Raw genomic sequence first — 21,021 nt, forward strand, 5'->3', positions numbered from 1 at the left:
TATCAAACGTCTTAATTGGAAAATGCTACATTCTTTATACATTTGAAATATTTCAAGGAAAGATATCCTTTCTACTTTAACTATTTTGAATTTGTGGAATCTAAGTGAGCATGAAAACATGTACTGTTTACTTTTAATAATTATTCTCTTACCATAAAATCAACAATTCTTAACCCGAGAATGAAAGCATCACACATGATTAGGGATGGGTATCGAGAACCGGTATTAAGTCAATACCAGTACCTGATTGGACGGTATTGGTATACCGTTAAGCCGCTGGACAAATGGTGCTGCTATAGAGTGGCCAAGTCACGCCCATCTACTTCCGGTCCATGGGACCTTATTTCGGAAAAATTATGTATTGAAGTCAATGGGGAGAGAAAGATTATCTTTCGATCCCGTTTGAATTGTGGCACGAATTACACATATGTTGTTTGTCAATCTTAAAAATTGTTTCCATGTCAAAAAGTCACAGTTTGTCGTAAAACTGTTGAAATATAGGACTATGAAAAATACGCAACTAGAAAGACTACAAATCCCAGAGTCGCGTAAGTGATGTCATAACTGATGTCACAATTGTTTTCCTCCGCTAAATATAAGAGATAGCTAAGATAAGATAACTTTAACAAGATGCCTGTGTGCTTAGTACCAGGTTGTTATCATACCAGCAATGGGTCTTGCTCGTTATTTCACTTCCCGTCTTATGAAAGGACGAGGAGTGGCTGGATCAAGTTAGCTACCTAGCTAGTAGCATTACTAGCTAGGTAGCTAACTTAGCATTGTAGTTAGCATTACAGCCTTGTCATTTTTATTAGCCTCAACATGAAGTAACATTAAGTAACCCAAAATGTTAAACAGTAAGAGTAGTAGTCATATTTCGTGAACCCTTTGAAGAGTACTGTCACACTGGTGTGATCATTCTATAATACACCATTTAAGCCCGGGGGAGAAATTCTAACGCTAACGCTACATTAGCATCAGCGATCTTTTCTACTTCATGCTATCTGCACAAATGGTTGACATTAAACATTAAAAAGATCAGGCGGTTCAGAGAGAATCAAAGGAAAGCAGGCAGGCAGGCAGCTTTGCATGACATTCTTCTGGACGTGTTTCATTGTGGTGATAGTGAGGGTAGTCAATCCCTTGTTTAGCAAGACAGTAGTGACGGCCATCTTGGTGACGTGTGCAGTTCTGCAAGACCAGAGATGTAGTTCATTGATCGTTTCACACAAAAAAATGTGTTACTTCACAGTTTTACGACAAATTTTTCTTTTTTTTTTTTACTTGCAAAATTATCTTTTAAATTGACAAACATCATATGTGTAATTTGTGGCACAATTCAAACGGGATTGGAAGATAATCTTTCTCTCTCCATTGACTTCAATACATAATTTTTCCGAAATAAGGTCCCATGGAGGTCCACCAGAAGGGGAGGGACTTCACCACTCTATCGGTATATGAATGTACGGCACGGACCAATTTCCGAAATCTGTGGCGGAAAATGTAAGGCAGGGCCTCTCATATGACGCACACTTGCTGGCCTGTTCCACTCTTTGTTTTCCAAATGTCAGGAAGTATTCTTGACTCGCTACTGAAGCAAGATGCTCGGCAGACATGTGCTACCAAGCAAGCATACTCGCGAATTGAGAAACACCATGGATGTATAATAAGAACTGGATACAGCGTGGGAGGCGGGGAGTCATTCATTCCTATGAGAGTTGCTCATTGGCGCATGATGATAAAATGGCCCAACTTTTGAGAAAGGGAAACGTCACAGATTACCCGGCATGCCTGAGAAGTACCCGTATATGCGCTCATAGCGCATGCGGAACTTTAACCATGCCCCCCAAAATGCTCGTTCACATCAAGCACGTCAATTTGCGTACACGTAACAGCACCGCGTGTTCATGACAGCATGGTACTGGATTGTTATTATGATGGATTTGATATTAACGAGGCGGCAGTTAGCAGCTAGCGGCTAGTTAGTAATTATGCTCATTTACACATCAATCGTTATGTACTTACAGTTTCAAGAAAAAGTATGTGAACCCTTTGGAACTACCTGGATTTCTGCATAAATTGGTCATAAAATGTGTTCTGATCTTCATATAAGTCACAACAATAGACAAACATAGTCTGCTTAAGCTAAAACCACACAAACAATTATATGTTTTTATTGAACACACCATGTAAACATTCACAGTGCAGGGTGGAAAAAGTATGTGAACCCTTGGATTTAATAACTGGTTGACCCTCCTTTGGCAGCAATAACCTCAACCAAACGTTTCCTATAGTTGCATATCAGACCTGAACAACGGTCAGGAGGAATTTTGGACCATTCCTCTTTACAAAACTGTTTCAGTTCATCAATATTCTTGGGATGTCTGGTGTGAATCGCTCTCTTGAGGTCATGCCACAGCATCTCAATTGGGTTGAGGTCAGGACTCTGACTGGGCCATTCCAGAAGGCGTATTTTCTTCTGTTGAAGCCATTCTGTTGTTGATTTACTTCTGTGCTTTGGGTCGTTGTCCTGTTGCATCACCCATCTTCTGATGAGCTTCAATTGGTGGACAGATGGCCTTAAAGACCCAGTGAAGTGCATGTTTTTGCACCAAAATGAAATGGCAGTTTCATTCCTTACATATCATTGTGCCTGTTCATGGCTAAAATAATTTTTAATAATTCATAATTAATGAATTAATGAATTATTAATTTTGCCGTCTGAGCCTAACGGAAGTTGCAGACGATAGTGGCTGTGACGTCACAAGATGTACCCAGTTGCGATTGTAAACATGGCGGAGATTTTGGAAAGTGATACTAGTCTGAGAGAAATGATTGATTTGGACAGCTTTTCGGACAGGATAGATGAGGAAAGTGATCAATCTGGTGCACTTTGAGGGCAACATTAAGAGATTTATGGATACAGCTCTCAACACTCATATGAAACATATATTTCAATAATCAAAAAACATTGGAAGGATTTCTTAACCTATTTTATACAACTAATATTACATAGATGGAAATATTTGTTTACATAGGTGACCAAACCCACTGAGATAACTTAGGCTACAGTTTACCTCCCTGAGCTGACGTTATCTCTCTCAGTCCCACAGGAGAGCACTCTCCCTCTCCTTATTGTTGAAACAGCTAATCTCCGTTAGCTCCGAGCTAGCACCAGATGCTAACGACAACCCTGTAACTCTCTCAGTCTCTCTTTCTCTCTCTCTCGAATCGACCAGTGGCCTTTATTTATCATGATCAATCAAAGAATCTACGAAACAATGACACCAGCCAGGCTCACCTTCATCTTTTGGGAACAGAAACATCGCCACTTCGGCAGACTTGACATTACTACAGCCAGCGGCAATGCATCGTTTCCCCTGTGTTTTTCATCCCTCTTTCTTCACTGTTGCCTCCATTGTCAGTTTTTCTCGATTGGCAATCACTTCCAGTCGACTCCGACACACTTTCCAGGAAAATACTAGCTCAAAAACGTTGAGAAATTCGACTTTGAAAAAGAGAAAAAATGAACGGTGGTGAATGTAAACAGTGCGGCTTCGTCCATCTCGTGAAGTCACGCAATAGATCGCAAGCCACGCCCACGAAGGCGAAGGTCGACTGCAGATTTCCCCGGCAAATTCAAAACTTGTCAAATTCGTTGCTATTCCAACATCTTTTGATATGGGTTCCAATGGACAATTTTGGTCATTACTATACGTATTAGCATAACAGATCATGCACAGGTGCACACTTCACAGGGTCTTTAAGTTCTCCAGCAAAATGTCTTGATAAACTTGAGAATTAATTTTCCCGTCGATGATGGCAATCTGTCCAGGCCCTGAGGCAGCAAAGCAGCCCCAAACCATGATGCTCCCTCCACCAAACTTCACAGTTGGGATGAGGTTTGGATGTTGGTGTGCTGTGCCTTTTTTTCTCCACACATAGCGTTGTGTGTTCGTTCCAAACAACTCAACTTTGGTTTCATCTGTCCACAGAATATTTTGCCAGTAGTGCTGTGGAACTTCCAGGTGCTCTTTTGCAAACAGAGATTTCTTTAAGTCTCTAGCTGACACTCTAGGATTCTTCTTCACCTCATTGAGCATTCTGCGCTGTGCTCTTGCAGTCATCTTTACAGGACGGCCACTCCTAGGGAGAGTAGCAACAGTGCTGAACTTTCTCCATTTATAGACAATTTGTCTTACCGTGGACTGATGAACATCAAGGCTTTTAGAGATACTTTTGTAAGCCTTTGTAGCTTTATGCAAGTCAACAATTCTTAATCGTAGGTCTCCTGAGAGCTGTTTTGTGCGAGGCATGGTTCGCATCTGGCAATGCTTCTTAAGAATAGCAAATTCAAAACTGGTGTGTATTTTTTATAGGGCAGGGCAGCTTTAACCAACACCTCCAATCTCGTCTCATTGATTGGACTCCAGGTTGGCCGACTCCTGACTCCAATTAGCTCTTGAAGAAGCCTTTAACCTAGGGGTTCACATACTTTTTCCACCCTGCACTGTGAATGTTTACATGGTGTGTTCAATAAAAACATGAAAACATATTATTGTTTGAGTGGTATTAGTTTAAGCAGACTGTGTTTGTCTATTGTTGTGACTTAGATGAAGATCAGAACACATTTTATGACCAATTTATGCAGACATCCAGGTAATTCCAAAGGGTTCACATTTTCTTGCAACTGTATATTACGCTGTCACAGGATCTAGTGATATCCAAGCAACAGAGCCTCATTTAGCATGAAATAATTATTGCACTGTATATATATATATATATATATATATATATATATATATATATATATATATATATATATATATATATATATATATATATATATATTAGTGGTGGGCATAGATTAATTTTTTTAATCTAGATTAATCTCACTGTATTCTTGGAATTAATCTAGATTAATCTAGATTAAAATGGCTCATTTGAATTCTGCCGAAGGCATTCAGAATATGTGTGCTACCCAAATAATGACTAAAAGTAAGTCTTTGAGAACGGGTTTCTCAAGCCAGGTGGTGCATTAGACCAGGGGCTCATCTCCAGTTTCCAAAATGCATCACAAACTGCTTGAGAAAGCTGTTCTATGATAATTGGTGATGAAAATAAATCAATGACAATGAGATGTACTTGTGTTTATTAACTGTTTATTTTTAGTTGAACAGTAGGCCTATATAACAGGTTGTAATGAACTGTTTACAGTCAGTAGCTTTGTGTCAGTCAAAGCTCTATTTCTCCTTCTTCCACCAGTCACTCAGGCAGACCAGTTTGTTCACATTTTCTGGTGACAAACAAGCTCTCCTCTTCTGCACAATATGGCCTGCTAAAGAAAAAAGTCTCTCGCATGGGACAGTTGTGGCAGGAGTCCCCAAGTATTTACGGGCAATTTGGGCAATCTTACCATAGACAGCAGTGTGCTCTGACCACCACTTCAGTGGACACTGATCTAGACTGGCACTGGGCTCTACCTTGTACCTCTCCACTGTACTATCTTCTGGTGTCTCCTCATCTGATTCTGAGTCGGATCCCATCAGTAGCAGGGCTGTTTTCTTCTTGGGTGGCTCAGGGTTCTCCTCCCTGAGTGGCTGCAGAGCAGGTTCTTCTCCCTTCATCAACTCACTTAGGTTTGCCCGCACTGGCTCCCTCTCTGCTCTGGGCAAGCACTTGAGGTCCTTAAATCGTGGATCTAGAGCAGTCGCCACCTTTGATGAATAAAAAATAATAATTATTGATTGATGAAAATGTCACTTTCCAAATCCAACCTCCATATTTCTTCATGACTTATTCATCTGGCTTTACAGTCTATTATGGTCATACAATGTAGTTATCTTCTGGTCACTCTGACATACCTTAAGCCATTCCAGGTTTATTTTCTCCCTCCGCTGGTTGAGGTCCTTGATGAAGGCAGCCTTGAATCGCACAATATAGGCAGGATCATCATCTGAGATGTTCATCGCATGCTGGAGGTGGCACAGGGCAGGTAGAACCACAGAGCAGGATACATACTTATCTCCACCAAGGAGCTCAGTGATGTACCTACAGACAGACAGACAGACAGACAGACAGACAGACAGAAAAAAATTATTAGTGACAGATTAATTTAACTCAGATTACACATTTAAGGGCAGGTGTTTCTTACATACAAAGTGACATTTAAAAACTTGTATGCCAATTCATGAACACACTATCTTTTTAGACCATACCTGCATGGCTCCAGCAGTTTCTCTAGCTTTGCCAACTTCTCATAATCCGCATTTGTTGGGAGGGCCAGGTTGTGCTTCTGCAGCGACAGCGTTGTGTGCAGTGCGTCTCTGTTGCGCCTCACGCGCTTTATCATCTCAAGAGTGGAATTCCAACGTGTTGGAACATCTTGCACGAGTGACTCCTTAACTTGTCCAAGGGAGGATTGTTGGACATTTAGCTCGTCTGAGTTGGCCGGACTGTGTTTGAAATGTCCGACCACTTTACGGCACTTGGCCAGTGCACCATCAAAACCACCTTCCCGAAATGACACTACAATAGCTCTCTGTACAACATGCGCAACACAGGGCAAGTGCTCGAATGGAAGTATCCTCCCTGCTGCCACCATATTAGGAGCGCTATCTGTTCCAATAGTGCTTATTTTGTCAGTTATCCCCCACTGATTAGCGACGTCGAGGAACTGCCTTGCACACGCTTCTGCAAAGTGACGCTCCTCTGTTTTCATCACACCTAACGGACAGACAAAGTAAATTAGAATAATTTCACTACTAGTAGTAAACAACTAGCAATTATCAAGAAGCAAACATAACGTGGTGGTAATTAAAAGGCTACGAAATTAAATTATGTAATTTAAAATGACATAACGTAGCATACCTAAAGCGAAGGAGTGAAGTTCCCAGCTAGCATCGATGAGGTGTACTGTAACGCCGAGGTAGTTGTCGTTGTTAACGGACGTCCAATGGTCCCCAGTCAGTGCTACAGACCTCGCCTCTACCATCTTCTCAACTTTCGTAGCTTTCTCTTCTGCGTGCTGGTCATGTATTCTCCTCATGATAGTTCGCCTCGCAGGCAGTTTGTAAGATGGGTCACCTGTGGCCGCCTGGAGAACAAGCTCGAGCCCGTCATCTTCAACCACGCTAATGGGCCTGCAGCTGGTGGCAATCCACTGAGCGAGGAGACTAGTTAGCTTGACTGATAGAGCTGTGCTGACGGGCTTGCCTCGGTTGCACTCAAAGATAGTTGTTTGACGACGAGTCTTCCCCCGCGCTACATCAGTGCTCGGCCCGGCATCTTCCGCATTAGCTAAGGGATGCTTTGCGTTTAGGTGGTACTTGAGACTGGATGAACTCCTACAGTAAACTAATTCCGCATTGCACAAGGTGCAAACAACCTTATTTTTGTCGAGGTTTCCATCGGGAAGCTTCTTAAAAATAAATTTCCCCTGAAGCAAACCCCGCGGCTTCATTCCTGCTGTATCCATGTTAGCATGTCACGTTTAATGTGGCTGATTTGACCGGGGTCAGATCCATAGACCGTAGAAGAAACACAGGTCAAAGACTCGATCTCGCCCCCTACAGTGCAATTCGGCTAGGTATACATCCGCGCTAAATTATCAAGGTGAAAGTCATCATCGCTTGCGTAGTATAGACCCAGCTCCCAACCCAACTTTGAGAATAGATTAACGGCGATATTTTTTTTTATCGCCGACAAGAGTCTCACGTTAACGCAGCACGTTAACGCCGATAACGGCCCACCACTAATATATATATATATATACATACATACAGTGGGGCAAAAAAGTATTTAGTCAGCCGCCAATTGTGCAAGTGCTCCCACTTAAAAAGATGAGAGAGGTCTGTCATTTTCATCCTAGGTATACCTCAACTATGAGAGACAAAATGAGAAAAAAAAAATCGGGAAAATCAATAACAAAAGTTCATCTCAATACTTTGTTATATACCCTTTGTTGGCAATGACAGAGGTCAAAAGTTCTCATTCGTAACACTCCGTTCGATGTCTCACTGGGATGCGCCTCATCGCGGAGCAAACAGAAGCATCAATCTCATTACGCCAATCCTGATTGGCTGGTGATCTTGACGTCAGCGTCAGGGAATCTACCCCCTATAAGTAGCTTGCGCTACGCCGCATGCATCATTCAAACACCTCTTCTCGCTTCAGAGCACATCTCTATTGGTAGCCGGGCTAGCTCACACAGTCCACAGACGGAACCAAGCTATCCAAGCTAACTTCGGTCGACGGGCGCTCGCCGGCTACTTTTATATATACTTCTGCAAGAAGACTGTGAATAATAACACACCAATTAGTGTTGCAATCTACCTCGCCGTTTATTTCTTCGGAATTAAAGGTAAGGTTTTGATTTTTCAAGCTGGTAACACACCTGTTACTAGCTTGCCTTTCCTCACTACCGACACCAAGGTAGCGGGGACGTTTTTTTCTTTTTCTCTCTCACACCAGAGGAGGGGAAGATAAAAGGGTATTAACACACCAGTTAATATTCTTTGAGAAAAAAATTCTACACCGTCGATTTTTTTCTCCGGATTAACGACAGGTGGGGAAGGATTTTTTTCTCAGCAACGTACCTGTTACGAGGGGGTCCTCTCCACGCCTTCACCACGGCGAACGAGATGGACGCTTCTCTCCCTCACACCAGAGGAGTCAGGGACTCGGAGGCTTGGCTCTGCGGCTGCGGGTTGAAGATATCAGGCACAGACTCACACCAGGTCTGCTCGTCCTGCCTCGGGCTGGAACACGCCCAGGAGGCTATCAACAACCCCGGCTCGTGCGGGCATTGTGCCCGCTTCACCATCAAGAGCCTCCGCCGACGGCTAGCACGCCAAGCTAGCTTGTCGGGACAGGACCCCCTCATGTTCGCTGTTTCGCCGGCCGGCAATCAAGACATGGGGGCGTCCGCCGCGGTGATTGAGCCCCGCGCTGTGTCAGGCTGGGGCTCAATAACAGCGGCAGCTGCTGAACCGGAGCCCCGCGCCGTGTCAGGCTGGGACCCGGTGGCGGCAACAGCCACGAGAGCGGAGCCCCGCGCTGTGTCAAGCTGGGGCTCCCAACTGGACCTCACCATGGTCTCCCCCGCGGATGATGTCCTGGAGTTGGACTACATGGAGGACGAAGAGGATACGTCTGAGAACAATGTTCAACTTTTGAGGCTCGATGCTTGGCATCAGCCAATCAAATGCCGTTTATGAAAATCCCGCCAGTGCAAGCGCAGCCAATCAAACCGCGTGCAAGCTGGGAGAGCCAGACCGCAGTTCATTTCCTCATATTCCAAACGAGATATTACGGTAGAAAATCACCAGGTTCTTTACGACCAGAACTATTTACCGGGATACAACCCGGAGGAATCAGGCATGGAGGGAGGTGGCAGAGACAGTGGGTGAAACTGGTAGGTTTTTCGCCTGTTTGGAGAGTTTATATCCATTTACTTCATTTTAACATTGCTATTGCTTTGTATGTCGGGGGCGGAAGATTCATGTGATTGGTTGTTGGTGGCGTTGCTCGCAAAAAATCGCCAAGCTTCAGACACGCCCAGCTTCAAGATTTTTTGAAGCCTGTTACTGTAGACGGGCCGTTACGAAGCCACTCCTTCGTTGCCCGGGCGGTGTGTTTGGGATCATTGTCATGCTGAAAAACCCAGCCACGTTTCATCTTCAATGCCCTTGCTGATGGAAGGAGGTTGTCACTCAAAATCTCACGATACATGGCCCCATTCATTCTTTCCTTTACACGGATCAGTCGTCCTGGTCCCTTTGCAGAAAAACAGCCCCAAAGCATGATGTTTCCACTCCCATGTTTCACAGTAGGTATGGTGTTCTTTGGATGCAACCCAGCATTCTTTCTCCTCCAAACACGTCTAGTTGAGTTTTTAACAAAAAGTTCTATTTTGGTTTCATCTGACCATATGACATTCTCTCAATCCTCTTCTGGATCATCTAAATGCTCTCTAGCAAACTTCAGACGGGCCTGGACATGTACTGGCTTAAGCAGGGGGACACGTCTGGCACTGCAAGACTTGAGTCCCTGGTGGCGTAGTGTGTTACTGATGGTAGCCTTTGTTACTTTGGTCCCAGCTCTCTGCAGGTCATTGACTAGGTCCCCCCGTGTGTTTCTGGGATTTTTGCTCACCGTTCTTGTGATCATTTTGACCCCACGGGGTGAGATCTTGCGTGGAGTCCCAGATCGAGGGAGATTATCAGTGGTCTTGTACGTCTTCCATTTTCTAATAATTGCTCCCACAGTTGATTTCTTCACACCAAGCTGCTTACCTATTGCAGATTCAGTCTTCCCAGCCTGGTGCAGGTCTACAATTTTGTTTCTGGTGTCCTTTGACAGCTCGTTGGTCTTGGCCATAGTGGAGTTTGGAGTGTGACTGTTTGAGGTTGTGGACAGGTGTCTTTTATACTGATAACGAGTTCAAACAGGTGCCATTAATACAGTTAACAAGTGGAGGACAGAGGAGGCTCTTAAAGAAGAAGTTACAGGTCTGTGAGAGCCAGAAATCTTGTTTGTTTGTAGGTGACCAAATACTTATTTTCCACCATCATTTGCAAATAAATTCTTTAAAAATCGGACAACGTGATTTTCTGGATTTTTTTTCCTTCTCATTTTGTCTCTCATAGTTGAGGTGTATCTAGGATGAAAATTACAGGCCTCTCTCATCTTTTTAAGTTGGAGAACTTGCACAATTGGTGGCTGACTAAATACTTTTTCGCCCCACTGTATATATAAATATATATATATATATATATATATGTATATATAAATATATATACATATATATGTGTGTATATATACACCAAAAAAATATACACAAAAAAAAAAATATATATATATAAATAAAAATATATAGGTTCAGCAATTGTTGGTCGTTTACTAGGAATTGACATATTTTAAGCTCAAATAGTTTGTTCTATGTTTAAACCTTCAGACACATTTTGACGTGTTTCAGTTCAGTACATCATTTATGTTGTGATGATTTAAAGTGGACCTATCATGCTATATTTGAATAATATAGTCTAGGACCATACCTATATAAGGCATATTTATACTTTTTATTTTTCAAAATACCAAACAGATCATGCATTTTAGCCATTCCTCATTTCGCTCAATTTAACACTGTCTTTTCATGGGCTGATTCTGTGAGAACAGCACCATCTACAGGCCTGGCATTTGTACTACAGCGTCTCCAGCGCTTTCGAACTGCAATGTCCGTGGCTGTCTCCTCCTGATTGGTGGAGTTGGCCCAATAGCCGTAGAGCTACTTCTGTGACGTCATAGAAGTGTTCAAATCTGGATCAGTTTGTATCAGATCCGTTGCACCCCCTTTTTAAGAGATTTGGGTATGGAGGAAAATAGAGAGGGTTGTGTTTTCTGACACTTGGTGAGTTCCCTGGAACACCGGGGACACATATTCATGTATAAAAGACGTACAAAAGTGCATTTTGCATTATAGGTCACCTTTAAAAGTACAATCCAGAATAATATACGTACTCGCCTTTATCTTTTTGCCATCTTAGCCTTTTTTACCAATTTCTTCATATCACAGTTTTGCATGATGTCACTGTAGGACAATGTTTTAAGGATCTCTTGTCGAGCTAGGTTGTCAGTTTGGAATGTCTGGATGAAGATGTAACTGATTTACAAATGTTAAAAAAATTCCTCTTTTCATCCTCTGTCTGAGGGAAAACCCCAAAAAGCATGATAGGGCGAGCCAGGCCCCTTTAAGTTATTTTATTTATTGTTGTCTGCTTCTGAGAAACTAATGTATAAGTTATACAGTTATTTCTGCAAGAAAATTTCAATAAAATGACTGTTTAATCTTCACATCTTGCATTCATGTCTATAATTTTGAGCACCAAATGATTGAATAGTATCGATAAGAGTATTGAAAAATACCGATACCGATAAGCAGTACCGGTATTGATAAAATCCTAACGATACCCATCCCTACTCATGATCAGATAACTCCACTCATTGGGTTCAGACTCACTCTGTCTTTATGACAGTAGTCCTACACATTAAACATGTCCACTCATGTGCGATAAATCATCTCCATCTGTATGGTTTGCTTCATTTTAGCCAATCCCATCATTACCATCCACTGCAAAGCCCGCCCATCCCAACATGACAGACTCGCAGAGAGCAGACGACAACAAATCCAAAGGTAAAACACTGAAAGCACTGAAAAATACTTAAAATGTATAAGTAGACAATAATAAACCTAAAGTAAGAGAACTTGAAACCATGTGTTGTTTGTGTGTTTGGTAGTTGAGATATTACATCAGACGTTTCCCTTTTTTTGACATGAACAGTACATTAATGTGTGGAACTGTAGTATTTATTTATTTATTTATTTAGTTGTGTCTTGTGTTTTTGCCTATGAATCCTTAAGGCCCCATTCTCTGTTTCCTCAGCAAAAGAGTACTGTAAAGTCACGTTTGCTTTCGAGGGTACAAATGAGGATGAGCTGACCATAAAGGAGGGCGAGACCCTCCACATCCTGAGCAAGGTAAGGCTCCACTGTCTCATACATTCAAGTTGTGAAATTAAATGATGGAACCAAACAATTGGGTTCACAAAAGTCACCTATATTATCTAAACTCACATGCTTGGCTGTTTGATGTGCTCATGCGGGCTTACTCATAACTGCAGAACTGTTTTCAAGTATATTCTCAAAAATCATCCTGCAAATCAGCTTGATTTTATAAACATGGGTTAAGTTATGACATTTCCTGATAGTACTCAAATCTTCCCAGGGTACTAGTGGTTCAATTCTTTATTAGAAGTCACAGGTTGGATGAAATAAAATATGTTAACAGGAGATTAACACACTGATCATAATGATCTTTGTTATTTAATGAAAAAAAAGTAGTGAAACCAGTACTGCAACTCATCAATCACGTTGCATGTCTTTGCTCACATTGTATTGAGGCACTGGTATCTATGTATCTATTTGAGAAGGGACAATGGACGTGGAGAACTTTTACATTACATTACATTGCATTTAGCTGACGCTTTTATCCAAAGCGACTTACAATAAGTACATTCGACCAGGAAGATACAAACTTGAAGAAGACAGAATCATATAAGTACATCAGGTTTCATAAAGCCAAACATTTCGATAAGCCAGTCCTTTATTAGTATATAAGTGCTTTGTTAGTTCTATCGCTCGAAGTCAGATTTAGCCACAAAGGTTAATTTTCATCTGCAGTCCCTGGCATTTTGATGGCTTATTAAATTACAGAGAAATTCTGACACACCTCTGTCTTGTTAAAGCCTCATTTAGTCTTCTCCATTAGGTGATACCCATAGGAGTCTAGGCAGACAGACGTACAGAAACTAACAGACACACACACCGAAAGGCACACACACTCGGACTCAAACTCAGCTGCCTCTGACATGTTGACATTTATGTTGTCTCTGACTCAGGGGTCATCTCCATGACTCCTTCAGCTCCTTTTTAAAGACCACAGAGTAAAGATATGTAGCACCATCTAGTGGACACTGTTGAGAAGTGCTATTCAAATTATTTTCTACTTTGCTGTGGAGCCAAGACAAAGCAAAGATCACAAATCAATACCTTAAGCAGGGGTAGACATTAAGGGTCAAATTAGATTTTCATTATCACTGGCCCCACCATTGTAACCACTGGCCCAAGACAATTTGTCCAAATAAAATTGACTCTATTAATGAAGAAAATGAAAACAAAATACATTATTACTATACTACAACATTTCAATCGTCAGTTCTTCCTAATTTTTCTCCTCGGTATGTTGATTTTGCCGTCCTCTTGATGACCAGGCTGTAAATCCTGGACGTCTGGCTCTTGACCCCGACTGCCACCACTGCAAAACAGCTCTCTTAGCGTCAAAGGTATCCAGACTAGGCCCTTCAATGGTCAGGAACATGAGGCAAGTGAGATTTTGGGTCGACAGTGAGGACCCCTCTCCCACATGCTGCGGTACTAACGGCCATTGTTAGGTAGATCTGGGCAAAGATGCCTAGGTTCTTAAACTTGGTCTGTAGATCACCTCTCTGGAGTATTTCTAGGAGAGGGTCTCTGAGGGGCCCATTCCGCGTTCTTGCCCAGATTTTATAGAGCCTGTACTCTCCCAACACCTCAGTGACTGTGGTCCCCTCACGCACCACGATTTTCTGGTAATGGTGGCACAGGGACTCAATATGTGCTCGTCCATGGAGGACAAAGGCTTCTTTGGGCTCATCTGAGTTGTCCAGTTTTGGCCACACAATATATATGATCAAGAGCTGAGAATGTTTGCACAATGCTCTCGGTAGACAGCAGGTCTCCCAGACGGCTCTCAATATGTTTGGCAAGCATGTCTGTAACTTTCTTCCTGTCTGTAGCCAGTGTGTCTGTGGTGGCGTTTTTTTTTAGCTCTACCCCTCTATAGGTGCCATTCATTACATCAGCAGGGTGTCCGCGGGGTCTTAAAAAGTATTAAAAGTTGATAAATCAATTTAGCGAAAATTAAGGCTATTAAAAAGTATTAAACGGCATTTTCCAAGGTATTAAGAAGGTCCACAGCAACGACAACATGAAACAGTGAAACACCCTTTAATTTACTGAAACGACATGTCGGGAAACCCCCCAAGGCGGCCTCATGCATAGCGCGCGCCGTAAAATGCTGCTTATTATTTTAAGTTTCGTTGCCTTGCTCCGCTCTGTGGGGGGTGGGGGGGGGGGGAACTAAGCGACTACGGTAACGGGTCCCAAGGTGGGTAGACCGGCATACGCAACGCTCTGGGGGTCCAACGGCTCCGTGTGTAAGCCCTATATGTGATCATTTTCTGATAACGATGAAATAGCCCGCCTCCCTCTCCCCGCGTCTCCTGCTGCTGCTGGGCTGTCAGAAGAGGGGGAGGAAAAGAGAGGCAGGCACCGTTTATTAAATATTCTTATATTATTATACAGAGAACAGAGTCGTTATCAATTTGTTTGAAAGCTCAATAAATAACAAAGAAGACCTCTGACCTGCACTTTTCTAATTTTGTACGGAAGATTTCAACTTTAACGGACATGTTGACTGACGGAACATTTTTTTTACGGAAACTGCCGCACGGTCCCCTCGTTCCTTGGAAGAGGCGGTGAGGTGGGTGTTTTTCATCTGCTGTGGACTACCGGAGAGATATACAGCAGGAGAACACGCCGTCCACCGCGGAGAATAAACAGAAGGGCAACCATGCTCCGGGGTCTTCTTCACTGCTTTTGGTGTATTTCGGGCGGCAGCAGCGCCACTTACAGGCCTCGTTTCCAGCATTTCCAGCGGTCTAATGTGAACGGACACGTTAATGAATCGAATGCGTGTGAACGGAAGCCTTTTTTGCGCTTGCGTATGCGTTTTACAGTATGCGTCCTCGTGGGGCCGGGGTCTAAGCCAAACTATATCCGGTCACAGAGATCTGCTATTTCAAAGTAAAGTCAACACATATAGACCCTAAATATAGTCTATATTAAGAACGAGAAAAGTCTTAACATATATATCCTTTTTTGTAAACATATGACAAATGTGTGAGGGTGATGACGGCAGAGCATGGTCCTATGTGCCAGGGCTTAGCCCCGGACAGCCCCAGCCCAATTTAACCCCTGGGTATTTGAGAGGGAGCTGCTATATGGCATTACCCCGCTGAAGCTCACCAAAGTTTAACATATTTCATAGTTCAAAGTTTTGTCAATTGTTTTGTTTATTGGTCAAATACTGGTTTCTAATGGTTTATGAGGAGTTTTACTGGAATGAAAGAGCACAGAGTCTACAGAAGCAACAAAGCAGCATACTGCATTAAACCTGACCTTCACAGAGAGGTTGAAGTTCATGTGGAAAGGTGGCTTCAGTAGTCTGTCTGCACTCTGTTTAGTTTTGCTATCTTACTATCAATATAGTAAATGTGAGGTAAAGTGTGTAGCCAATGTAACCGGTTACGGTACGTCTACACTACAGGCATCAAAAAATGCTTTCAACGCTTCGCCCATTCACTTGAATGGGGTGACGTAGAAGATTTTGAATCTTCGCCGAACTGCATTGTGGGGAGCATGGCATGGCTTTGCAAGCATCACGAGCATCTATCGGCATCAAAAGTTGAACAATGTTCAACTTTTGAGGCTCGATGCTTGGCATCAGCCAATCAAATTCCGTTTATGCAAATCCCGCCAGTGCAAGCTCAGCCAATCAAACCGCGTGCAAGCTGGGAGAGCCAGACCGCAGTTCATTTCCTCATATTCCAAACGAGATATTACGGTAGCAAATCACCCGGTTCTTTACGACCGGAACTATTTACCGGGATACAAACCGGAGGAACCAGGCATGGAGGGAGGTGGCAGAGACAGTGGGTGAAACTGATAGTTTTTTCGCCTGTTTGGAGAGTTTATATCCAGTTTACTTCGTTTTAACATTGCTATTGCTCTGTATGTCGGGGGCGGGAGATTCATGTGATTGGTTGCTCGCAAAAAATCGCCAAGCTTCAGACACGCCCAGCTTCAAGATTTTTTCATGCCTGTAGTGTAGATGGGCCGTTAGAACTCAAAGTTGCAATGAGGTCTTAAAATGTATGGAAAGGGTCTTAAAAAAGGTCTTAAAAGGTATTAAATTTGACTTCTGGATTCCTGCATATACCCTGATCAGCCAACATCTTCCTTTGCTGCTCTCCGGGCTCCAGACACAGCTCTGTAAAGCCAATGAGGCAGGCCTCAATGTATTGCACTGCTTCCCCTGGCGTCAGATTATCCTGCTGAAACTGGAGGCTCAGTGCCTTGAGAAAGTCCAGTGTATCCAGCAGGAAGTGTATGAACTGGACATTGGTGTGGCTTTTGAGGTAGTGGAGGATGTTCTTTGCCCTTCCCATCACTGCAGGTGAAGGTCGGGGTGTCCTCTCTGGGCTGAACTGGTCCTCAAAGTGGGCCACAAAATTGCATAGCTATTACACAGGATCTGTGTTGCCTTGTGGATGTAGGGCAACCACCTGGCCCCCTTCAGGTTTGTAGGCTTGAGGACCTTCTCCCCCATTATATCCTCAGCTCCCTCAGTGCCTTTTGGAGAGTAGTGGTATTGCTGATGCAAATGTTGCAGCACGACCTGCAGCTGCTTCAGCCTCTGATTCTCTTCTATTGAATCCACCACACCTAATTCCAGCCTGTGTGCCACACTGTGTATAGCAAGCAGGTGTCAATCTCTTCCTTCAGCTTTGCAGCCACACCATTCCTCTTCCCCAAATTGACAGCCGCACCATCAGCGCATAGGAAAACCACCTTCTCCTTCCAGTTATCCAGACATGCTTTTTCAAACACTGTCTGTACTGCAGAAAGTACACCATGTGCGTGTTTGACATCCTCTATGCCAAGGAAGGACTTAACCACTCCTCTCTCCTTATTGAAGAACTTGACATAGACAATCTCGTTGTCAAGGTTCCCAGTATCAGTTGCCCCGTCAATCATCACACTGATATAGCCTGCATTCTTTAGGTCAGAAAGCAGTAGCTCCCTCTCCACATTGTAGATATCAATTGTGAATTTGTTGTTAAAAAAGCAAATTTCATTAATAATGAAGTAATTGTAAAAAGTTAATTAAATAGTAAATTCGGAATGTATTAATGTATTTGTGATTCTCACCTTAAACATGCCTTGTCTGACAAGTAAAAATTGGTCATGTTGGAGCCAGTCCTACTGTTGAGCTGCACCAGTTCCGGAAAGTCAGTAAATGGCTTTTCTTTCTTGACAACATAGTACGCTGTATGAAACATATTCTCCATTTTATCCTGGAAACCTGCATCTATTTCACCATTAACATGAATCCCAGCTAACACAGCGGGTGTTTCAATTGCTGCCTTCTGCCTCCTCACACACACCTGGTGTGAGGTGCTTTTTTCATGCGGGTCAAACCCTGTGGAGCGTTCTGCTACCTGGCCCTTGAAGAGTGGAGAGTCCCTAAACAATCAGAAAAAATCTGCTGCTTAATTATCATATGTAAATAGCCACTATTACTAGCTAGGCCTACTATACATTTCTATAAAGCAATTGTTCATATTTGGTTTATTTAAAATAATTATATTGTGGTCATTGTTAAAAAGGAGGGTGACATTTCTGCTATTATTATTATTATTATTTTTATAATGCGCTTTCTGCCTTCCTGTCATTATCAGGAGTTACACATATGGCATATGTAATAGCCTAGATTAGATAACTTCTGGCACATGTCCCTATAGCAAATACCTTTTATATTTTCTACTCTTCACTTACTTGTCAGAATAGGTCGGCATTGATTTACAGAGAACCGACAAAATACATATTCAAGCCAACTCCAACGACCAAGCCAGTGTGGCTGAAACTTTCTCTCCCTCTTCTTCTCATACTCCCGGTCACTCTCCTTTGACTCCTCCGGTGACTTTCAGTTATTTAAGAACTGATTTTTGCCCGGCGCTTGGCCGGTTACCGGTGGTTTTAAAAACATGTTGCCGAATGGTTAGGTGGCGCGAAAGTCTGTAGTGAAGGAGCACCGTAGCCTACTCGCACTGCGCGCACACGGGAGCCTGCTTTCGCTGCGCTCTACTTCGCAACAAACAGCTGCGGAGTAGAGCGCGATGTTGTAGCGTTAATAAACGAAACAATCTAACAAAATTGTTTGTCAAAATAACAATACCACAGAACAATGTGAGTGTATGTCTTACTGTTTTTAGTGGCCCGAGCGGGCAAGCGGAAAGTATGTTATGCTGGCCCGGGGGGGTCTAAATAGTGCCTCCGGGCCAGCGGGCCATTTATAATGTTGAGCCCTGCCTTAAGTTGTGTCGTTATGAAGTGTTTTCTTAATTCGTTGTCTAACAGGACACAGGAGAGCCAGGATGGTGGCGAGGGGAGATCGGGGGCAGAGAGGGGGTCTTCCCTGACAACTTTGTAACCATGGTGTCTGATGCAGAAAAAGAGGTAAGTCTTTGCAAAGCTATCAAATCTTAGAGTTGAAGATTCTTAATTCTGAGGGTTTGCTCTTTTCTTTGTTTATTTTCTGCAAATATATTTGTGTTTAGGACTTATTATAATTTAATGATATCAATGTTTGCTCTATGTGAAGTTCTGATGGACATCTTAAGCTATTTTCTGACATTTTACATATCAAATTGTAACAAAATAATGACAAAAGATACTAGTTGAGGGCCTTTAAAGAAAATTAAACATCCTAATTGTAAATATGGAACATGTCTATAAAGTCCCTCTACAAATGGGTAGAAAATGAAATACTAAATAACCCAGACGTTGTAAACTACAGGACCTGACGGTGTTTTAAATCCTCACATGCACAACTCACAAAATATAAGACTGATAGGGGGTTACAGTGTCATTAAAAACGGGTTTCATAGTGACAGCTTGGCAGATTCCAGTCTGAATAAATTATCATTGTGTGACAATAGAAGGTTGTTTGCACATCGGTCAAATTATCATTCAAAATAGGGCAATTATTTTTCTCGAAACGTCTTTGAAGGAGAGCTCTAATTATCTGTTCATCATGAAATGTTATGTGCCGGTAGCGGGCGTTTATGTCTACAATGCTTTGGCCCTGTAATGGTATGGAAATTGGAACGACTTCTTTTTACAAAACAGTATTCATAGACTTAAAGTAGTCTTACATATTCTTTGATTATGTCGTTTTTCCTCTGATAATTGAGTAAACTAGACACACACATATATTAAATGTAAAAAAATGTTTTATATACTGAGCAAAATGGGTAAAAAACTGAAAAGCGAGATCTTGAGTGTGACTTAAATGATACTGCGTTCAAAATAGTACACATAGAAAATGGTTGACCTATAGAAACTGGAACACTATTCTTGTGTACATTGTTAATAGTAAGCCTGCAATTCCATTAACCTCAACTTAATAAAGGAGCATTTGTCTGACGTCGCACTACATCAACACACTTTGTAGAACATATCTGCCTCTATTTAATTAAAAAGGTACACACTATCATATAGTAAAACCGTTTCTGCATCTAACGGATTCACACTATCATATAATAAATCCTGTACTGCATGTAAATATATGTCACCAATGTAATTATGTACCTGGCCTGGCTACGGTAAATCACTCTGTGTCCTGATAATCTCCTCTGCGCAAAAGCGATTGGTTATTTCTTGGTCTAAAGTGTCGAAGAAACATCAGTTTGTCAGAGTCAGCCATGCCCCTACTTGCACTTGGCGTCATGCACGTGGAGGTCGGAAGTTTTCAATCCTTACCAAAACGTTCCAATTTGGCTGAAAAAGCAGCATTAATCCAGTCCTTACCCTGCTCAACGAATCTCTAATCTAACATACAGCGTACTTTACATTCAGATCGTCTTATTTATAATATTAAATAAAACACATTAAACATAGCTTACATCGCACATCCGGTAAATATGGCTCTTAAAGATTAAAGTTTTAAAGGCTTTATTTATCATAAGCACAATATTTGCTATGTAGTTTTGTGCAATACAAACTCGATTGTCAGACAACGATGCAACATATGATATACTTAAAATAAAAGTAATGGACATAATATGAGTGCAATACAATTCAAGTCTGTTGCAGGAATACAAAAAATATTGACTAATAAAATAGCATAAGATAAAGCAGAATTCAAACCAAATATTTTAGTAGAATAAATACTGTATGCTGTAATAATACATACATACATACATACATACATACATACATACATACATACATACATACATACATACATACATACATACATACATACATACATACATACATACATACATACATACATACCTCTGTACCATCCTTGAAAAACACAATTTCTTGAGTTTTGACAATTTTAAGTCTTTTAAGAGTATGTGCTTTATTTATAAATGTTTACATGGACTGCCCACCCCCCCCTCTTAGGGGAATTCGTCCTCAAAAAACACACTGGATGCTGCTCTAGGTCAGAAACCAGAGGAGACTGTGAAGTCCACCGTAGACGTACCACTTTTGGACAAAATGTCCTCTCC

At 42.1% G+C, this 21,021-nt stretch overlaps 2 protein-coding genes across 2 annotated transcripts in view; one reads left to right on the plus strand and one right to left on the minus strand.

The window, feature by feature from the left end:
* cd2ap (CD2-associated protein) overlaps positions 1-21,021 on the plus strand; it is a 123,901-nt gene that overhangs the window by 55,850 nt on the left and 47,030 nt on the right. Inside the window, exons 7-9 of the mRNA XM_079643084.1 lie at positions 12,109-12,193; positions 12,444-12,538; positions 18,860-18,958. Of these exons, the coding sequence (XP_079499210.1) occupies positions 12,109-12,193; positions 12,444-12,538; positions 18,860-18,958 (279 nt within the window). The remainder of the gene's footprint in view (positions 1-12,108; positions 12,194-12,443; positions 12,539-18,859; positions 18,959-21,021) is intronic.
* Positions 5,244-7,768, minus strand: LOC307014302 (E3 SUMO-protein ligase ZBED1-like; the record flags this gene model as incomplete). The annotated part of the gene is made up of 4 exons (XM_079642175.1): positions 6,871-7,768; positions 6,219-6,726; positions 5,865-6,051; positions 5,244-5,717 (listed from the first exon to the last, which is right to left on the minus strand). The coding sequence occupies exons 1-4, from the start codon at positions 7,475-7,477 to the stop codon at positions 5,244-5,246; spliced, it is 1,776 nt and encodes a 591-aa protein (XP_079498301.1). The 5' UTR covers positions 7,478-7,768.

The sequence above is a fragment of the Notothenia rossii genome, assembly GCF_949606895.1.
Source record: "Notothenia rossii genome assembly, chromosome: 8".
NCBI lineage: Eukaryota > Metazoa > Chordata > Actinopteri > Perciformes > Nototheniidae > Notothenia > Notothenia rossii.